General features: G+C 50.3%; 8 protein-coding genes across 8 annotated transcripts; 4 read left to right on the forward strand and 4 right to left on the reverse strand.

Moving 5' to 3' along the window:
• Nucleotides 1–393: 393 nt before the first annotated feature.
• On the forward strand, nucleotides 394–1467 carry N7487_008763 (FMN-binding negative transcriptional regulator; the record flags this gene model as incomplete). Its single annotated transcript, XM_056876493.1, has 1 exon — nucleotides 394–1467. The coding sequence occupies one exon, from the start codon at nucleotides 394–396 to the stop codon at nucleotides 1465–1467; it is 1074 nt and encodes a 357-aa protein (XP_056728681.1).
• Nucleotides 1468–2350: 883 nt separating this feature from the next.
• N7487_008764 (transcription factor domain-containing protein) lies at nucleotides 2351–5357 on the forward strand (the record flags this gene model as incomplete). Its single annotated transcript, XM_056876494.1, has 6 exons — nucleotides 2351–2603; nucleotides 2654–2720; nucleotides 2779–3232; nucleotides 3295–3473; nucleotides 3528–4575; nucleotides 4640–5357. The coding sequence occupies exons 1-6, from the start codon at nucleotides 2505–2507 to the stop codon at nucleotides 5355–5357; spliced, it is 2565 nt and encodes an 854-aa protein (XP_056728682.1). The 5' UTR covers nucleotides 2351–2504.
• Nucleotides 5358–6807: 1450 nt separating this feature from the next.
• Nucleotides 6808–7809, forward strand: N7487_008765 (phosphoglycerate dehydrogenase; the record flags this gene model as incomplete). The annotated part of the gene is made up of 1 exon (XM_056876495.1): nucleotides 6808–7809. One exon carries the CDS (start codon nucleotides 6808–6810, stop codon nucleotides 7807–7809), a length of 1002 nt encoding a protein of 333 aa, XP_056728683.1.
• A 468-nt stretch (nucleotides 7810–8277) lies between these two features.
• N7487_008766 (Heterokaryon incompatibility) lies at nucleotides 8278–10725 on the reverse strand (the record flags this gene model as incomplete). The annotated part of the gene is made up of 1 exon (XM_056876496.1): nucleotides 8278–10725. The coding sequence occupies one exon, from the start codon at nucleotides 10723–10725 to the stop codon at nucleotides 8278–8280; it is 2448 nt and encodes an 815-aa protein (XP_056728684.1).
• Nucleotides 10726–10985: 260 nt separating this feature from the next.
• N7487_008767 (uncharacterized protein) lies at nucleotides 10986–12236 on the reverse strand (the record flags this gene model as incomplete). The annotated part of the gene is made up of 1 exon (XM_056876497.1): nucleotides 10986–12236. The coding sequence occupies one exon, from the start codon at nucleotides 12234–12236 to the stop codon at nucleotides 10986–10988; it is 1251 nt and encodes a 416-aa protein (XP_056728685.1).
• A 2954-nt stretch (nucleotides 12237–15190) lies between these two features.
• On the reverse strand, nucleotides 15191–17340 carry N7487_008768 (peroxisomal copper amine oxidase; the record flags this gene model as incomplete). Its single annotated transcript, XM_056876498.1, has 2 exons — nucleotides 15191–17172; nucleotides 17226–17340. 2 exons carry the CDS (start codon nucleotides 17338–17340, stop codon nucleotides 15191–15193), a joined length of 2097 nt encoding a protein of 698 aa, XP_056728686.1.
• Nucleotides 17341–18413: 1073 nt separating this feature from the next.
• On the forward strand, nucleotides 18414–20049 carry N7487_008769 (uncharacterized protein; the record flags this gene model as incomplete). Its single annotated transcript, XM_056876499.1, has 3 exons — nucleotides 18414–18541; nucleotides 18608–18956; nucleotides 19039–20049. The coding sequence occupies 3 exons, from the start codon at nucleotides 18414–18416 to the stop codon at nucleotides 20047–20049; spliced, it is 1488 nt and encodes a 495-aa protein (XP_056728687.1).
• Nucleotides 20050–20279: 230 nt separating this feature from the next.
• N7487_008770 (uncharacterized protein) lies at nucleotides 20280–20888 on the reverse strand (the record flags this gene model as incomplete). Its single annotated transcript, XM_056876500.1, has 1 exon — nucleotides 20280–20888. One exon carries the CDS (start codon nucleotides 20886–20888, stop codon nucleotides 20280–20282), a length of 609 nt encoding a protein of 202 aa, XP_056728688.1.
• Nucleotides 20889–21163: the final 275 nt, after the last annotated feature.

Consider the following 21163-nt stretch of genomic DNA (forward strand, 5'->3'; position numbering starts at 1 on the left):
CATGTGAGATCCGTGGGTGTTGACATATGTAGTGTTGTGGCTAGTTCTTGTTTAAGCATGGTGCTTCAGGCCTTATTTACTTTCCCAGTGAATATTTTGTAGGGTCAACTAACTGCGCAGGGTATTTCTAGTATTCTTGACGTACGATTATATATCATGGTTGGCAGGGAGTAATTGGTAGGCGTTTCTACGCTTAGCTCTGCCATTTTACGTATATAGGTGGTGTTTTGAGACAAAATGCATGGGCTAGTGCTAATAAGCGATATATATAAATGCTGTAAGATAAGAACTTATCAGAAAATCCGGGGTCAACCCCTCATTTCGCCCTTACCCCAGGACTCATTCTCCTTAGCTGTGGAGATATATTTCATTCCTAATTCACACAAAATAAAAATGCATCTGCGTCCCGATCATGCAGTGCGAGACCTCCCAACCCTCCACGCCTTCATCAAACAACACCCATTAGGCGTTTTGACCACTTCCCTCCCCTCGGAGAATCACCCGACCCTCCAATGCAGCCACATCCCCTGGGTGTTGGACAGTGAAACAACACTCGAAGACGAGTTAGCAACGAAAGCAAAAATAACCGATGACAACACCCCGGCACCTGCACCTGTCTCAATGGGAGTCCTCCGCGGCCATATCGCGCGCCAAAACCCGCAAAGCAAAGCGATTGTAGAATCTGCCTCGGAACACAGCACCAAAACAATCAGTATCCCGGGCGCATTTCCTATAACGAGTTCTGAGGAAGAACCGACAACATCTACAGGCCATACACTCCCAGGTGAGGTCCTGATCGTCTTCACTAGCCCAGTAGACCACTACATCACCCCGAACTTCTACATAGAGTCCAAACCCGCCACGGGCAGGGTTGCTCCCACGTGGAATTATGCCGCGGTGCAGGTCTACGGCCGGGCAACTATCTACCATGACACGAAGGACGAGCAAACAGAGTTGTTTTTACGACAACAGCTGGGTGATTTAGCTCGGTTGGGAGAGGAAGGAATAATGGGGTTTCAAGATGAGTCTGGGCTGGGTTCGGGGTCTGATGTTAAACACCGAAGTGGAACTGAGAATGGGGATGGGCATCTACCCCAGAACAGAGACCAGAACCGGAACCACAGCACAGACCAGAATCTGGATCTAGAGCTTGAGCTGAATCAGGGGGTGAAGATGGCGGCGACCGGGGCTAGCGGGGATGGCGACGGCACGGCGTTGCCGAAACCGCTGCCGGCAGCTTGGAAAATCGCAGATGCGCCACTAGAGTACATTGCGGCGCTTTTGAAGAATATTGTCGGGATCAGGATTGAAATTACGCGGATTGAGGGCCGCTTTAAGGTTAGTCAGGAACGGCCGGTTAATGATCGTGGTGGTGTTGTTCAGGGGTTGGAGAGGATGGGTGGGAGGGCGAGGGATATGGCGGAATTTGTGAGGAGGGGCAAGGTTTTGCCTGGACAGAGAGGTTGATATTTGACTTTTTTGGTTATGTGTATACTACTGCGTATACTCCATACTCCATAGATTTTAGAAGATTTTAGGGGTACACGGAGTAGATACTAAATAGAGTAATAGTGTCAAGCCACCTTGGAAGACTTACAGTTGTTAGTGCTGCTTGGCATTATAGAATAGAGGAGAGCACATGGTCTGGGTAAATAAGCCCTACAAAGTGTTTAAAAAGTTAAAAAGAAGACTAATATGGAGGTTCCGTATCAAATATAGTATCCTCAGGGGATGATCAAGGCTGGGATCGAACGGGGTTTCCAAGCCTGGGGAGAACCTTGGAATCTTGGAAGGGGTAATAAGCGGGGGCCAATAGTAATAGCCAACTTGATACTCCATACTCCGTACGGAGTACTCCGCGCTTTTTTCAGATGCAGTGAAATACTTGGAAGGGTTTCTGCAGGAGACACTTAGGGCAAATTGAAGGGACTTAGTAGGGGGTCCAAGCGACAATAGAGAACCCCGTGATGGGGTGATGGACAGAATATAGATATTTACTGGTTGAATATGCCAAGCTACTGCAACGTGAAATTACCTGCAATTCACCTGTAATTATGGGGTTTCGGAGTTATCCCGGCTGTTGGCGTTGGAGCCCTAAGGTGGGTAGATACCCAGAAAAGGTAATCATCCGCGCCATTTATCACATTAAAGGGGAATGAATTTATAAGTTGAATGTGATGTTCGAAGTAAATTAAACTTAAAAGAATAAGAATACATAAGAAATATACAATATATATATATATATATATTTAATCCAATTACTAGTCAGGGAGTATACGGAGAACTAAGGTATCCGTGTATAATATTGCCCCCCAGCCTAAACTGGGGTCCTGGGGAATTCCGGCGGCACATCACTTCTCCGCATTTCTCTCCGCCGCAACCTGGTTGTGGTATAGGCTCTTTTTTTCCCCCTCAAGCCACAGCCATGCGCTTGACTTCTTGTCAATCTTGGCCTCGGCCGTTTTCTTTCTTCTTCTCATCTTTCTCTTCCATGTAGATGTGCCATGTCTCGTCCTCAGGTTAGCATCGACCGTCTCACGCCTCGCCGTGCGACGGTCGAGCCGCGCGAAACCATGAACTGCAAATCCTGTCGCAAGCGCAAGGTCTGTCCAGTCAGTTTGAGTGCGATTGGTTTGTCTCTAACCCATCATAGATCAAATGTAATCGCATGCGACCGAGCTGCGAGGCATGTAAGGTCTTCCAGTGCCCGTGTCTTTATGGTAAGTCATGTCCCCTCCACATCATATGATTGCCCCGTTGATTTTGTTATGTTCAAAGATGCCGTCCCCAAAAAACGGGGCCCCAAGACCGATGTGCTAGAAGCTCTCCTCAAGCGGGTTGATGGGTTAGAGAAACGACTCCACGATGAAAAGAACCCTATTTCGCCCACTTCCCCCGATACCCCGGACGATCCGCCGAGCCTTCCCACCCGTCGGAACACCATCGACACTTCTTTCAGTATTTACTCTTCAAGCGATCGATCGGCTCTGTCAACTTCTTTTTCGCAGAATGTGGATCCATTCTCTAGGCCGACCGGCCACGCAGCAAGTCTTCTCCAACAGCCCTCTCCGACAAACAATGGGCCCCTATCTGATGCGATCCTCGATATTTACTTTGAGCGATTACACGGTAAACCATTTTATATATTAGATGAGACGACAACCCGACAGAGCCATCAGTTGAACCAGTTGCCTCCATCCTTAGCCATGGCTATCTCAGCATTGACAGTAAGGTAAAACTACCAAGCTTCCAAGTCCTGTCGGATGCTTTACATGTTGGACTGACGAATCTCAGATACACAACCTTGCCTGGTCAAGTGGAGCAGTCACTACGTACCGGCCTAGATGCGGCGCTACAGGCAAGACGCATGATTGACGTTGACAACCCCACAGTAGAAGGACTGCAGACTCTATTGTTACTTTCGCATGCTTTCTATGCTTATGGTTTGGGGAAGAAAGCTTATATGACATTCTGTATGCTTGCCCTCGGTCTTACATGGTTGAATGAACTTTACTAATGATGACCAGCAAATTGCGTGGCCATGATCGTCGCTCTGGATTTGTACCGCGAGGCTCCCTCTAAGTCCAATATCGCGACTGCCGACCGAGAAGTAAGGCGTCGGCTATTCTGGTCTGTTTACTTGATGGACAGATTCATTAACTGTGGATCCCGACGTCCATGTCTGATTGCCGATCATTCGATTGTTCTGCGCCTACCGTCTTGGTCACCACATGCAGCTGGTTTGAACATGGAGGGAGAGCTCTTCCATGTCGGCCCGAACATTCAATTTTCCGCTGATTCCCGACGCAAATCACCAAGTGCTGCATCTTTGCTGATTGACATCACGCGTATTCTTGGTGTCACCAACAAGTACCTAGCAGCTGGCGGAGTCAAAGGCGACTCCCACTTTCCATGGCATGCGCTCTCTAATTTATCCAAGATCCGACAAGAATTAGATATCTGGGCGGCGGGTACGCAGGACGTCTTTGCGTCGATCGATGCATTGTTCGGCCACCCCGAGAGTACAACACTTTTGTTGAGCAAGTTGATCTACCATTTGGTGCACTGTTTGATCTACCGCCCGTTCCTACCCATTGACCTGGTAGAGCTTAGAGGTACAGGACAGCATCAGTCATGGCAAATTGAGGCGACGAACTTGTGCTTTTCGCACTCCAATGCCATTGCAGAGCTCGTTGAGCTGGGTCGTAATTCTCCACTGATTGAGTGGCCTGCTTTCGTCGGCTATTGTGTGTGCACAGCGGGGACTGTGCATGTTCATGGTGTGCACTACAAGGGCCGTGAAGGAGAGGTTTTCTCTTCCAGCGCTGAATTCCTGACTCGGGAGATGAACCAGCTTGCTTGGTTGCGCAATGTTTGGACTGGCGCGCAGCATCAGCGTGAGCTGCTTCAGACTATCTATACGTGTCACTCCGAACTGGTGCGCAATCTTGCTAGTAGCCCAATGCGCTTCTCGCCAGTCTTCCACCTCGAAGACTTTCTCGATCGATATCCCGGTCTGGTGTTAGACGGGTCACATGTTCGGCTCATAGATGCGGAGGATGAACTGGCTCCAAGGTAAGTCGCCTGCCGATTCCATACTTTTGCATACGTATTATATGGCCACTAACTATGGAGATAGTACTGCAAATTTTATCGATCGACAAGAGCACTATTACCAACGACCAATCGCCGCACCCTCGTATCAGAATGCTTCTTCCTACTTCTCAAATATGCGGCCTGGACCCTCAAGTCCATTAGCACCCACCCAGAACTTAGATCCCGATCGTCGCCACCCCAATTCCCATTCTCTGTCCCAGAAACCCTCTCACCCGGCTTCCCTCTCGCCAACCCTACAATTCCAAGCGATCTCGAATAATCACCACCAACAATCACCATCCCTGCCCTCCATCTTCTCCCTCCCAACTGGAACAGATCTATCTGGTGCCGGCACAACAGAAAACTCTCACCTCTCCATCCCAGGCTTCTCTCCCTCAGCCTTTGGCCTCTCACCGCCAGCCTTTCTCACCGACTCCGCCATGAACATAGCACCAACACCGCCCCCGAATCCCCAATACGCAACTTTCCCCTTCGACACCGCTCACGCAAACCTGAACGGAATGGCGCAGTCGGGCCCCACCGCCCTGACCCCAGGTGCCCAGTCCCAAACAAGCGCCACCCACACCACAGCCGGCAGCGAGGGCGCATCTGAAAAAGACCCCTTCCTGAGCCTACTGGAACAGCTCGCTGAAAATGAGAACTCGCAGGGCGGGCCTAGTGAGCTCGAGTTCTTTTTGACAGGTACCGGTGCTGCCGAAGGCGATACAGAGATTCCTCTTCAGAAAGATGGTGCTTCCTAGGGGGAAAATTGGTGCTTGTGATTATGATTCCCCGTATATATTCTCGTTCTGTGTATATCTCTTGCTGTATAGCTTTTCCTTTTTATAGCATGTGGCCGAATTAACTGATACCCATTGTGCTTATGAACTACCTACATACTGTGTGAGATTTCCCAATTCAGAAAACATGTCTCTCATCACAAGGATACCTACCCTTTGGGCCGTGGAATAGCGGATGATGTCCCTGGTCGAGGAGATGCGGGCTGTCCACGTAGAAGAACTCTTTTATCGTGATTTGGAAGCAGAGATCTTCCGAAGCATTGGACAGTGACGAAGAGCAATAGCTTGCGCGAGGGATCTTCTGCCGGGGGAGGTTGGTGGCTCCCGAAGTACCGTCTGCGATTGGCCTCAGACCCCAATCGGGTTCCTTTCTGCAAAGCCGTCCCTTGGAGCTCGTGGCGCCAATGCCTACCCATTACTAACACCACGCGAAGGCTTGGGCGTGACCAATCCCGACTACTGAACGACGAACCAACCCAATGCCAGCCCTAGGTAGCATAGGTTAGGATTCTCAGGCCCACATTGTGCCTCTGGACCTTTGTTATTTGATCACCCACCTATCTATCTAGGCCGCATGAAATCTCACTTTGCTCTTGCCTTTCGTTCAGATCATTCTCCAACGGTGCCGTAGTAAATATTACTGTGGTAGCAGTCTACCTATCTCAAAACTTGGTGTTTGTAACGAAGCTATTTTAAAGATCTCTTGGGCATAGGTTGATCAAGTAAAATAATGAGCATATTCGGTTCCTCTACACCGATCGCACAGTGAATCTAGAGCCAGATCTGCAAACCCTGATCCAACGAATATCAAGCCGATAGCGCAAAAGGCACGGTCCAACACCCGCTCTATGGTACGGTACTGTGCACTATTATCCTCTGCGCATTCTATCAAATAATTTTCTTTTGAAAATCCAGGAGCCTTACTGCGGCTTGATCAAGGAAGAGCATATGCCGTCGGCGCCACAAGTGCAACCCATCTTGTTTTGCTATTAGCGGATTAGCCTCAGTTCCGAATGATGGAGAATACATGATATCAGATTCGGACCGGAGCACGTCAACACTAAGACCAGGGGGGATATCGCAAGACTTTAAGGACAAGGACGTGTGGGTATATGTGAAAACAGGCCGGGTAGTACTCGCTAACACTGCGATAACTCATTTACCAACTCCCCATAAAACATTCAAGTCAGACTCTTCAAACCTATTTTTTACTCTGTTCTAACTAGTGACCTTACTATGATCATCTAATCCCCTTAGAGCCACCTAGACCGAATTGCATTACTAGTTTTCGTTGTTCACCCCGGAGTCGGCATCTGTGCTTTCGGCCGGAGTTACCCCGGTCTCGGCGGAGCTCCGCAGACCCCGCGTTGCCAACCCCCCTCCTCTCACATAAGAAGACCATCCCCTCTTAATGTCGCCCAGCCAACGCCTCAAGACTCTGTCAAATCACCTCCAACGAGCCCTCAACATGAAACTCCTCTACCCAACCTCCCTCCACCTCGACACAAAGTCCCTGGAAGGCTTCTCCGTCGAATTACACCCCTACGATGTCACAGTCCCAATTCCCGAACCCCTCATCGACGCCGAGTTCCTCGTAACATGGAGCAACAAACCCACGAACCTCCGCGACGCAGCTTCCCGCATGAAGAATCTCCGCTGGATCCAGTCGCTAGCAGCCGGTCCCAATGACGTCCTCGGTGCAGGCTTCGATGCCTCCCGCATCACTATCACAACCGGTTCCGGTCTACACGACGAAACAGTCGCTGAACACACCCTTGGCCTGCTCCTCAATGCTGCCCGTCGCTTCTATGAGATGCGCGATTACCAGTCCCGCGGCGAGTGGCCCGGCCATCTGGGCGGCGCCCAGCCTGACCGTGCCCCGGGCACTTTCCGTACCCTCAAGGGTGCTAATATTACCATCTGGGGATTCGGAAATATTGCCAAGAACCTCGCCCCCGTGCTGACTGCGCTCGGGGCCAATGTTACCGGTGTTGCGCGGAGTACCGGTGTGCGAAATGGGTTCGAGGTTGTTGCAGAGGATCGCTTGCAAGAGATTCTGCCTAAGACAGATGCCCTTGTTATGATTCTGCCTGGTTCGGCCAGTACCAATGGTGCGCTTAATGCTGAACGCTTGGCGTTGCTGCCCAAGCACGCTTGGGTTGTGAATGTTGGCCGGGGTACTTCTGTTGATGAGGATGCCCTGCTTGAGGCGCTTGAGAAGGGTAGCATTGGTGGTGCCGCGTTGGATGTTTTCTCTGCTGAGCCCTTGCCGAAGGAGTCGAAGCTTTATGCTGCGCCTAACCTTATCCTCTCACCTCATGCTGCTGGTGGACGTCCCCGTGACGCTGAGGCGCTCATTGCGTATAACCTCAGACGGCTTCTTGCTGGACAGGAGCTGAAGAATATTATTTGAGCTTGGGATGAAGTGGCTGCGGACATTGCTTGTTTGATAGATTTATGAGTACATATATATACATGCATAGATGGAATAAAGGTTAGATGTCAATGTCTTACATATATTAGCCTAAGAGTATTTCGAGAGTCTATTGAATTATTGAATTGGCCCCCTGGGAAATTAACGGCGAGACTTCAACATCAAGCAATGGCATGGTGTCCATGAATATATTCTGTTGTACTAAACCGAGTTCTTCATCCTTGGACTGACCAAAATTTTAATAAATTGGCCACTGCTGGTTATTCATATGCTATTTTGGGTATTTGGAGCTTATTAATATTTCGTGACAGACGACCTTCCTCTTTGCTCGACCGTGCCAGAGAGGGTTTGCATATCACCTTATAGCTGTATAACTAGCTGTTCTAGGGCGTATACTGAGACATATTGTGCATTATGATAAGGCAATCATAATGAAAAGATCCGAATCTACAAAACAATCCAGTTAACGTCCACTGGTTTACACCTGGGCAGATATTCCCCATCTCCCGTCGAGGTCAGCACATGAAGATTCCCAATTTTTATCATCTTCTCCGGCTGCGAAGAGTCCCCACTACCGGCGGCCTTCAACAACAAACCATCCCATTGTCCAGGTCGGCACTGGAGATGAATAGCATAATACGTCCCATGGACCCCGTAGATCTCGGGGATAAGCTCTTTAATCCAGTACCGGAGATCCCCATGATACATGCTCCCTTGGGGTTGGAAGTGCTCCCGTTCAACAATATGTTCAGGCACCGGCATACTCAAATCGACTAAGCATGTCATGTACTTGATATCGCCGTAGTCGCTGTGGGATGAGAAGAGGATCTCCACTTCCGGTAGAAACACCGCCCCGTCGCCGCGGACCTCCCACGTCGAGACAGACGGATGGTGCGCCTTCTCCAAGCGCGGCGCACAAAGGCGTCGCGGCTCAGAGATCCGGGCCCGGAATGGGAGCATACTACCCCGGATTATATCTTGAGTCTTCACATCGTCGACGGGTGGGTAATCCGCCAGAACGGTGGTAATGAAGAAGCTAGAGCCTAGATTGTGCGCGACCTCCTGCACGAAGGCTAGCGGGTACTGGTCGAAGACGAAGCCTGGTTTGTTGGGCTGGCGCTGCTCCGGAATGGCAGTGGCGGATTTGTACCATTCTGTCATGCCGAGGACAGACATAATCGCCTGCGCACGGCTGTGGCTGCAGTGTCGGCTCGTCGCTAGGTAGAGGATCTGCTCGCGTTTGAGCTGGTGGAGGTTGTCCATTCCTGTGCGATGGAGGAGGTCGAGTACTTCATGGAAGCCTGGGTGAACGAGGGGCTTCCAGCGGTCTAGAAGCTGGTCTGCTGGGGTAGTTAGATCGTCAAATTCCGCAATGAGTGTGTCTTTTACTCTTTCGGCAAGGGAGACGAGCGTGTTGAAGGCGACGAGGGCCCCGTTGTCCCCTACCGTGAGGAGGTCGAGGTTCTTGTCGCAGATCCAGATGTCGGGGCGCAGGCACACTTCTTGCAGCGTCCACAGGGAGCTGAACCAGGGCAGGGTGGCCATGTCCGGTGAGAACAGCCCCGTGGCCTGGAGCTGATCAAGCGCTTTCCACGGCGGGATACGCACGGGAGACTCGTCTCCATCCGAGAACTGGAGGTCCAGATATACGGAGGACATCCACTGGATGGCGCTGCGCATGCCGTCCCAGGAATCCGGGGCGGAGTCGGTATTCCACCAAGCGATGGTGTGCTTAGCGCCCTTGAAGATGGATGCTTGGCTCGCAACCTCCGTCCACATGGCGTGCCGCAGCTGTTCGTCAAGCTCCTCCCCGCACCCCTCCTGTGGAATGCAAACCAGATCAAACCAGATATAGGGTGTATCCGTGGGAATCTGCGCCAGGATATCCGGTAGTCGCTCAACATCGAACAGTGAGTTCCGCGGGATCAGCCACGGAACGCGCGGTTTCATGTTAACCCCAGGCTGATCGCGCTGCCGCCACCGGCCCCAGGTGTGACTGACGGCTGTGTACGGGATGTCGAAATCATATTCGTCCCACAGAGAAACGACCTCCACAGTCCTCCGCTCTTTCACATCCCACAAGTAAAGCGGGAACCCGCGGATATCTCCCAGCCAGGGGCAGGAGTCGATACTGGAGCCGGCGCTGCAACGAGGATCAAGCCCGGGTAGGTCGCTGCTCCCCAGGACCCGTCTCCCTGCGCGCCAGACCGGGGAACTCTCTGACCGGTGAGCGAGATAACTCTCGCCATCTGGGGAGTATGGTACTTGAGCTGGCTGTTGGGTGTCGTTTCGCGGGGAGCAAGCTTCAATCGCAATGGTTAGACAAGCAGCTTCCTGCGCCAAGTCCCGTCGGAGGCTCACCAGCTCGTCGCCGCTTCGGTGTCTTATAAAGTTCTCGAATTCAGCGTTGAACAGCGTTGCCATACACTTGTTATAGACGCAGTTGAAGCGGAATTTGTACCAGATCCCACCGGCCTGGTGGATTGTCTCGTGCTCTCCCTGGGTTTGTGGGTAGAAGTGAGACTCGTCGTCGCCAAAGAGGTCGTCGTAATCATCATCGTATTCTTCTTCTGCTTCGTCCACAATACATCCTCGGGAACACGCCGCCCACCATTTCCAGAGAATGTGAAACGATCGTTCCTGCCCCGGGGTAAGATGTTGTCGCAGTATTTCAGCACGATCATCATTGAACGCCGTGATGACCGTGCCGTCAGGGCTTTTTACACTGTTGACCACGCCCTGCTCCAGAGCCAGTCGATACATGATCGAGAAACACCTGCTGTACCCGTCTCCGATGCCCATGTCCTCGCCGTAGACCACCTGCATCAACGTGGCGAGGGGGTATCCCTTGTCCCTCTCGGCGCTGGGCACGGGCACCCAGTCATCGGGGCTCATGATGTTATGTGGGCTGTTCTGTCGAATATAAGTGTAAATAATAGCAAGACGCGGTTAGTGGTGTTTATTCGTAGAGACGAGCGACGAGGTCAGAAGCGGGGTTATATATTAGAAAACTAAGCGAACATGCTGGTCTGCTATTGGCTGTGCTTCTATTAGTACGAGATCAGATTTATTGATGCAGATGGAACGAATATAAGAAAGAAAAAAAAGGCTAATTCTCAGTTGCACTCAGGACATCACTGCAGCCAAACCAACGACTACCGTCTCACCAGCCGTTCCAAACAGTCTTTCCCTTCCTGTTGCCGCGCATGATACGTCGCAACAAGACTAACTTTCACCGTCTCAGCCCCATGCCTCTTCTCCCCAAAAAGAATCTCCGGCTGATCAGCCAGATAATCCGCGATCTTAGATTCTGTGCTCGTGTCCCGTCCAAACGACGTGTAGCGGACAATATGCATCGTCATGACAATGTATAGTTGGTAGCAGGTCCACGCGTACTGAACCAGCGGCGGCATCCAGAGAGTCGAGGCCAGCAATCCTAGCGGAAATAGAGCAGCGAAAAGCGCTATAATGCACATCTGCAGAATCTCCCGGGTTCGGTTCCGGACTGGGTGGCCATAGTGCCGGAAGAACTGCTGCACGAGAGCTGAGAGACCTGTGAACAGCATGAGGTCGCTGCCTTGTGATTGGGGGAAGTGCAGGACGAAATCACGAGGTGATTCGGTTTCGCTGGTCGACGTGATTGATGTCGATGAGATGGAGGAGGAGATAGGGGTGAGGGGCTCACGGTCGAGGGCGAAGAAGGCGCTCACGAGGCGGAGGAGCAGCGGGGCTAGCCAGATGAGACACCAGAGTGATCGGCCGATGGCGTAGATGACGGCAAAGATGATGATGCCGGAAATCTCGGCGATGAAGATGCTGAGGTAAACGTGCCAGCCTGGTCGGCCGCAGTTCTCGCGCACAAACGCCATCTGCGAGGCTTTATCTTCTGCCGTTGCTGGAGTGAAGATGAGGTGGTAGACGGCGACTTTCGCCCGCAAGGGGATGTGGCCATTGCCGGAGGGTGGGGGGATACCTTTCTCGATGGCATCGCCCGTGGCTGTAGGGGATAGCTCTGCTAGTGATATAGAGGCGGGCAGAGGCATATAATGAAGAGCTCGCGCCCACATGCAGTTACGGGCTGCGCGGGGCTCGGAACTAGCAGTACCGGGAATGGTGTAGGTCCAGTCCGTTTGCTCAAAGAACGAAGTGCCCAGCATGTGGCCTTCGTGGGCACCCTTCAAGAGACCTCGGGCGTTGGCGATATCGAAGGTGCTCAGGGCGGCTTTGTGCAAAGGACCACCCATAGGCATCAGGATAGCCAGGGTTGGGATGGATCGAAGTGTAAAATGGGAAAATGATCGCTGGGGCCATAATAACGACTCAAACCAGATGTCGGTGGCTGCCTCTGCTCCGATATAACCAAGCACCGCACCAAAGGCGCCAAAAACCCCGCCTTGGTCGGACATATCGCCAAGCGAGATGATCTCTGGTAGCAAAGGGTTGTGGTCAGATCGAACTCACTCTTTTTGCCCAGATGGCCGGATCTATCATGGTAATAATCAGACCTGATAATATGGCCGAGTTTTGAGTTGGTCGGGTGAGCTGGTTAGTTGGTGAGCGGGTCAGCGTTGTTAGGCTGATCTAGGCTTACATGGGGATTCAGCCGCAAAATGGGGTTGTCAAAAAATCCAGTTGGGCAAGGGTCATTCCATGATGGCTATGATGCTTTAGAAGTGTTCTTGTAGAATCTCCCGATATATCACGTCCATTAAATCGGGACATGATAGTAAACCAGTCAATATCATCCATGGGTATCGGTTTGGTTCAGGTCCAAAAGCTTGCCAAGACGGGACTAGCTCTAGCAGGAAGCCCACTTCATAATGTAAGCCCCAAGCGAGTCCACTTGCCCAGGTGGGGGAATTGATACCTGTCAGAATCTATGCCACCTAACGTAATTAACCACCGCGCGACGCACACCGCCGACTGTCAGGCCCCAAGGCTCCAACTACTCTGGTGCCTCAGGCATTGACCCCGGGTGAATATATATGTTTTTTGTTTTTGGCAGGAAAGAAAAGTAAACAGAACATGGCTGACCAAAAGCAAGCGGATCACTCTTGCAGTTATGGGGAGCTTGAATACATTTCTTTTCTGACCGTGGTCAGAGAAAGATATCAAAAAGCTTTAAACGTATAAGTAATTTCTGGCCGCCGTTGGAAATAGTGGCAGAAGGGATAATCCGCATAGCTAGTGCAAGTCACCCCCCCGCATTGTACCTCTCAAAACTTGGCAACCCCAGAAAGAGGCCGGGGTTGGCTCAGTAGCCAAGCATTTGGACTGTAAGCAGCATGTACAACTGTCCAGAGATTGCCTATTAGTTCATATGTTATTAATTGAATAGAGTTAAAGAACTAAAAATTACCTCGCTAACCTCATAATCCTCGTATCTGCATCGTGCATAGAGTATTCACATCAAATATCCCTGTCCTTCCCTCCTCCATCTGTTCATCCTTCATGTAGTCCCTGTACTTATCCTTCTCACCTCCTTCTTTGGCTTTCCTTGTGCTGGGGTCCATGGACCCTTTTAGTTTTCGATTCTAATATCTAATTGCGTCATAATTAGATACTACATACGCCACTAATCTATTTTGGGCGCCGGCCTAGTGGCAATGATCATGACGTTCTACGATACGGGTCAGACTATATTGCCCGGTTCAAACCCACATAGTTATTTCTTGCCGAGCATGCTCTACGCGAACTGATACAGCGTGAAGAAACGTTACACTATAGGGCTATAGCCTTACAAAAGGCCATGGCTATCGTGCCTAATAGCGCCCAGCTTGAAAAGATAAATTAACAGCTCGAAGAGGCCCAAGCGCAATATCCAAGGAAGGCATACGCCCTTTACCGAGCGGAGTCTATGCTTCGATTGGAGTTTAAAGAAGCGTATGATAGCTTAAGGCGTGATGTTAGATGGTTTATGCGCGAAGAAATGGTTCAGGATTGTTCAGATCGAGGCGGATGTTGTAGCCGGGAATGTGGATGCTGTGAACGGAGGCATCTTTCTAAAAGGAAAGGTAAAGGCCATTGCACGATAGAGTGCCGGTGTTGTATCAGCTTTCAAGGCTTCGAGCTTCCCGAGGAAGAGAAAGTGGAGATAAACAAAGATTTGGAAACTAGGCTTCAAACGTGGGGTTTGGCCTATGCTATACATTTGGCAAATTGCTTTTTTTGCCCATTAAAGCCCCAGGCGTCCCGGCGGCAACAAATATTTGGACGGGGTTTCACCTATAAGAAGGACTCATAAAATTGTCTGGCTCTACTTTGCTTGAGAATCAATATAATGGATTCTTTTTACTACGTAAATACGTTATATAGCATAAGGAGTGGAACAATTTAGGTAGCGCTGGGGCCGCAACGTGACCATGTATGTGCGGTTTTACATCATCGACGAGTCTCCAGACATCTCGAAGCTGGTTGTTTAGAAGCAAGTAGGGGCCAGGTAACACTTCTCTACCAGTTCCAGCTGAGGACTTATACTCAATCCACTTGTTGCCGAGTTTCGAAAGATACATGCGAGCCTGGTCCGTGATTTCAGCCTCATCCTCGCGGATGCCATAAAAGAGAACCCCGACCAGGAAAGCTTCATGAAACACGTCGTCGGTACTCTTGTAATTCTCCACGGTTTTGCGAACTCACTCCTCTGTTATCATTGTTTCTGCTGGCCCCGAAACAGCGAAAACGGTGACAAGGTTAATCTATTGGGCGCTAATCAAACTAATATCCTTTAGGCAATCTTAGATCAGCCACCTACTATAAGAATTGATTGCGCACGATATACGTATTATCTAAAGAGGAAATCATATATCGAAAACCATCTATAGCGAATACTGTCTCGCCCGAGCTTGGACATTTCTTGATCTGCGATATGGTCGCAATTGTTTTGGCGAATAGCTAGAACTCCAATGCCCAAAAAAGATAACTCAGAGTAAGTGCAAATAGCTTTTTGGGTCTAGCTTCTCCGGGGATGTTGGCTTTATATCCCAAAAAAAGGTAAGACGCTAATCTTTCTAAGTACGGGGTAGGGCGAGATATGAAATTCAGCCTACCGGCGGCGCAGCTATGCATTCCGTAGGAGTTCAGAATGATTGACATGTAGGAATTACATAGCGAGTTATCATGCATGATGCCGAGTTAGCGGTCACGCTGAACCCCCAATTCTATGTTAATTAATTAAGGACTATGTGGGATTTTCAACAGAACACACTAGGACTTAAGAGTCAAAAGAGAAGTTGATCAAAATCAATTTGATATAAACAAAGATGGTGAGACTATATACTATTCAATATATGCAAAATAAACTCAAAAGAACCCCCATTTTCAAACGCCATGCCATAAATCAATGCCGTCGTTTCTTTGCTATTCACATCCGGGATTTACTCGGGGCACAGCAAGAAGAAGGGAACGCATTCTTCGACTGGGTATCAACACAGATAGCCGAAGGAGGAACCCAGAGACCAGGGTTCTTCTCAAAGAAATTGGAGGCACGCAGCATAATGCTAACTGGCTCGGCAGGCATGATGGGGAAGTCCTCGGTACGTGGGAAATGTGTCAGGCCGAACTGCAAGTAACAGACGATGTCGGTGTTCTCGATGTTCTCATCGCGCTTCGCCCAGTCGGCAATAGTCGAGTTGTAAGGGTGTCCCTCAGAGCCATCAGATTGACAGACGTAGTCACCAGCCGGGAAGAGCTCGTAGTCCTTGTAAGGAGTGACCCAGAGGGGCTTGCGGGCAAAGGCGGCACGCTTCCAGACGGTGCTGCCTGGCTTGGCGAGCATAGGGGGGCAGTTGTTGTTAAGGATCTTGTAGGCCACGGGCTTTTTGGCGATGGCGTTCATGCGGTTCGGGTTGATGATGTCCCATGAGCGGTTGGTCTCGTAGCAGTAGTCTGCGGCACCCTCGAGTGATGTGCGGAGTGGGGTCTTCTTGCTGTAGAATCCGTTGCCGTAGGGGTTCTCTGGGGAGCCGACGGCGGCTTCGGCGGAGACCGCATCATTTTGGATAACGGAGTTGTTTTGGCCGTCGATTTCAGGGTCGATGCGGAGAGAGAACAGGTGCTGGTGGTTGTGGGCATTGATAGAAGGGGCGACTTCAGTGCCGTAGGGAGCAGCGGTTTCGGTTGGGTGCATGCAGTAGGTGTTCAGCATACCGGTCAGCTTCACCTCTAGCTTGTAGGTTCCGTCGAGGGTGAAGGTGTGATAGAAGCCGTATTCGTAGTTGGCGGCGGTGATAATTTGGGAGACGATGAGCTTTCGGTCGCGGGCGGAGATCACTGTGCCGTCACGGTAGTCGGTGTGCTTATAGAGGAGGCCGTTGTCTTCCTCGTGAATGCAGATAGCGTTCTTGATGACGGCTGCCTCGCCCTTGGACGTAGACATGACACCATCCATGTAGTGAATGGCACCCTTGCAATCACAACCCAGCTTCAGGGAGTTGGTCATCAGACCAGTGCCGTATTCGCCGACATCGAAAGCATGCTTCTTGTGATGGGGCTTCTCGGGGCAGCCATAGGGAACAACCATCTCAACGACGGAGATACGGTTGAAGAGGGTGCGCTCGCGATCTTCGTACATGTCGTGGGTGCGCACATCGGAAATGACAATACCTTCACGGTAGTTGAAGCCAATGTGCATCTTGAAGTTGGCCCAGGTCAACTCATTGCCGCGGACCTTGAAAGAGACACCCTCGGGCTGGGTAATATCGATGGGCTTGAGGCGGTCGTGTTTGTACTTGTCGCCAATGAATTCGGGGAGGTAGTTGTGTTCCTTGAGAGGGGCAGCAGTCCGCTCGCCATTAACGTAACGAATGTCGACGCTGAGGACCTCTTCCGTGTCAGTGTCGGCGACAACACTGAAATCCAGAGGGTGGGCGTATTGGTTATCGAACTCAGAGTTACGGTAGTAAGCCAGACCCTGCTGGAGGCGGTGGTCGTATCCCCAGCGTTCGTCGATGCCGATAGCCCATGCGTCCAAGAAGACCTTGCTCATGTCGGTGATTCCAATATCTTTGCAGGCACGGATGACGCGGGGGTCCTTGCGCGCAACACGCTCCATCACATCAAGATCCTCTAGGGTGAGGGTAGGCATCACGTCGTGAACGTCCTTCCATTCCTCAACCTTGCCAGTGGCGAGATTGGCCACCACCTCTGCGACTTTGTTGGTTCCCCCGATAATGACAATGGCGAAGGCACGACGGGCAGGAGCTGGAACAGTGCCAGCACGGAATGCCCGGTATTCCTCTTTGCGGGGTTCACGGAGTGTGAGGCAGTTGAACTTGATGGACTTTGGGCTGGCATAATCCCGGATGATCTTTGCCGCCTCTGGAATTTCCTTGATTGAAAGCTGATCTAGGGTTTGGAGTTAGTAGTACTCTCGGGGTTTATTTAGAGGCATTTCATACCTAACGGATGAGGGGTGCCTTGTGGCAACATGGCTGCGGCAGCAACACTTTCATAATCCCCCTCACGGAAAATTGTATAGCCAGGAATTGACTCGGTATCCGGGGCAGACGCCATGATGAAGATGTGTAAGGGGTATCAAGGGGGAAGAGAGAGAGAGTTGTGAAGTTGTAGAAAACCAAAATTTCCATCCCAAAGCTACGATACACCTTATATAGATAATGGACCTTGAATATCTAATCGACCTCCGCGCATGTACCTTCCTGTTCGGGTAATCAGGATCTGGAACTACAACATAAGCTACTCGGACAGAGTAAGCGAGTGCTCCCGAAAGTGGATTCTCTCGTCGTTACTCAATTTGGGATAAAATCTGGAGAAGATGGGTCTTTGTACAGCATTTGTCTAACGATTTGATTCTATGTCATAATATCTTTTGCGTAAGGCGTTTGCCATCGAAATTCATCCAGCCAATTACATTGCAACGGCTCGGAAAGACGTGTTAGCTACAGTCATCTGCTAGTGGTCGGCCTAATAAGGCAAGTCTTGTAAGAAAGACTGTGCATCTATGCTAGGCAAGACCTGCCCTAATTTGACAATATCTGATCTAATAGACGAATGGGGGGATACTGCGGCTGTGCAGGGTTGGGGATGCCAAGACGTTAAATCAAGCTTATTTCCACATGGATGCGATGTAAACCCCCAGAGCCCTGGAGCCCCTGGGTAGTCCATTGAGGTAGTTCTATCACTAACTTATCGCCATTAATGTTTACGAAAAATGAGAGATATTCAAATCACATCTTTAAACAGAAAAGCAATTCATTTCAGATTACCATTAACCCAAACGATGCGATAGCCCGTGGGTGGACTTGCCCGTTTTGGGTTAGCGGCTCGGCTTATCAACGGCGATTTCGGCCTGTCTCAAGTCAAATCCACTACGGAGTACAGTCCACTTCAACTTCGTCCCGTTTTTAGCTTCAAAAATCCGGAGGTTGATCTCTATCGTGTGGGGTCGATCCCTGGCCCATGATGTATCCGATAAGCTGCCTGGAATGGCATGTCCAGCCGAAGCATTCGTTGCAATTTCCATAGCTGAGCTTCTCAGGTTTAAGAACTAGTTACAAATTCATCTCATCTTGCTTCACTATCTTCTCTTACTCAGAGGAGACTCATAATAAAAAGTACTTACAACCATGACCGATTTATCCGTTCAGCTCACTGCCCCTAACGGCCACACTTGGACCCAGCCCACCGGCTTGTTCATCAATAACCAATGGGTCAAGTGTTCGACTGGCGAGAAGATTGCTAGCATCAACCCCACGTGCGTGAAAAATTGAAGACTAATCTTTCACGTCTTGAGGTCATAACTAACTGGTGTTCGAAATAGAACCGCAAAGGAAATCACATCAATCCACGCAGCTTCCGCCGACGATGTCGACAAGGCCGTCAAAGCAGCTCGAGCTGCTTTGAATAATCCATGTTGGCGCGACCTGCCCGGCATTGACCGCGGCAAGCTGATGAACCGCCTGGCCCAGCTCATCGAGGACAACCGCGCCACGCTCGCCACTATTGAAACAATCGACAACGGAAAGCCATATTCCGTTTCCTTCAATGACGACCTCACCGAGACCGCTGAAACAATCCGTTACTACGGTGGATACGCCGATAAGGTGTTTGGCCAGGTTATTGATACAACCCCGGATAAATTTGCCTACACTGTGCGGGAGCCCGTTGGTGTCTGTGGTCAAATTATCCCGTAAGTCACGAAGATCTGCGATTAAGCATCGTCGAAATCGGTTGCTAACTATGACACTAAAGATGGAACTTCCCCCTTGCTATGGCCGCCTGGAAGCTCGGCCCAGCCCTCGCCTGCGGAAACACAGTCGTCCTCAAGCCAGCGGAGCAAACCCCTCTCTCAATCCTCTTCCTTGCCAACCTGATTGTGGAGGCAGGCTTCCCCCCGGCGTGGTTAATATTGTGAACGGACACGGTGCCATCGCTGGAGCCGCACTTGCCTCACACATGGACGTGGATAAAATCGCATTCACAGGCAGCACCGCGACAGCCAAGCAGATTATGAAGATGGCCAGCGTGAACTTGAAGAATATCACCCTAGAGACAGGTGGCAAGAGCCCGCTGATTGTGTTCAACGATGCGGATCTCGAGCAGGCCGTTGAGTGGGCGCATATCGGTATCATGTACAACCAGGGCCAGATCTGTACGGCCACATCCCGAATTCTGGTACAGGACGAGATCTACGACCGTTTCTTGGAGGCATTCAAAGCTCAGGTGAAGAATGTCTCTAAGGTCGGTGATCCGTTTGAGGAGTCGACCTTCCAGGGCCCGCAAGTGACGCAGGCTCAGTATGACCGCATCATGTCTTATATTGACGTTGGTAAGTCTGAGAAGGCCACTCTGGTTGCTGGTGGCAAGCCTTTCACTGGCGTTGGTGATGGCAAGGGTTTCTTCGTTGAACCTACTATTTTCACTGATGTTACGCCCAAGATGCGTATCTATCAAGAGGAGGTCTTCGGTCCTTTCGTGGTGATTGCCCGATTTAGCGAGGAGAAGGATGCTATTGAGATGGCCAATGACTCCACTTATGGCCTTGGAAGTGCTCTGTTCACGACAAATTTGACTCGCGCGCATCGCGTGGCTAAGAAGATTGAGGCTGGTATGGTCTGGATCAACTCTAGTAATGATAGCGATTGGCGCATTCCATTCGGTGGCGTGAAGCAATCCGGTATTGGTCGGGAACTTGGAGAGGCTGGCCTTGCTGCTTACTCAAATATTAAGGCTATTCATGTGAACATGAAGTCTAAGCTTTGAGAGACATGGTTCAAAGACCGTTTTAATCTACGAGGAGATATTATATTGTACATAGCAAAATTGAAATCCAAAGGGGCATCTCAAATTCCTTGTCATGATACTGGGATATTAAGCATTTCCGGTTGTGAAGATTCGGTGTTGACAAGTAGATAAAATGAAGATTTATGACCGACCCTTCCTGCATATCAAATATGAAAAGGGAGAAGGGCAAGCCCCATGAAGCTCACTGCTCAGTATTTTACCCCAACTGACTCCCATGATTCAGCCTGCTTCGATCTAGCCTCCTTCCCTTCTGCATCATCATTCTTGCCTGCATGTTCTGCAATGTATCCATTATCCACCACCATCTCCTCCAAGTTCCGAAGGTCAAGGTCCATCTGCGCTAGAGTTTCCAAAACTCCCTCGTAAACATCAACAAGAGCCTTTGAGTTTTCCAAGCGGAGTTTCTCAGGACCCTCCAGCACAGAGTTATGCCACTCAATGTCATCAAACGGATCGTGTGTAGAGGTTGCATGTCCTGGAATTGGGCGTTTCACCTCGGGGTGCTTCGAGATCGGGGCTTTCTTCACGCGTTTGTCTACTTTAGATCTCACGGGAGCTACGGGGGCTTTCCGTTTCTGACTGGGGTTCAATTTCATAGCTGGACCACTAAAGCGTGGGGGAGCAAGTCTGGAAACTATTGGTTTGACGGAAGGGGCAGCTCTAACGGTAGTATCCAAAGCAGAGGTAGATGGAGCCTTGCTGGCTTCCATAGTGATTTTGGTATCCCAGGTCTTTGGCGATGAATTCGGAGGCTGACAGTCACGCACCTCCTCCATCATTCTCGTCATCCAGGACATTGGGTAAATGATTCTATGAAGAAGGAGCCCTTAGAAGTATGAATTGAAAGATAGATTATCTGTGAAAAGAAGGAAGGGGGTATAAATTTAGTTAGATATACCAATGCAGGTCATACGTAATGTTAGATATCTGTAGGAGCAAACGCCTCTGGCTTTCAACGATGGGCTTTATCTTCACAGCCAAAATTGACAGGACTATTAATCAACTAGATCATGGCGATATTGTTTCAACTCGATGTATTTACTATATGAAAATACAAATTATATGGCTAACT

Source organism: Penicillium crustosum (genome assembly GCF_028827405.1).
Source record: "Penicillium crustosum strain IBT 35664 chromosome Unknown utg000003l_segment0_segment0, whole genome shotgun sequence".
Lineage (NCBI taxonomy): Eukaryota > Fungi > Ascomycota > Eurotiomycetes > Eurotiales > Aspergillaceae > Penicillium > Penicillium crustosum.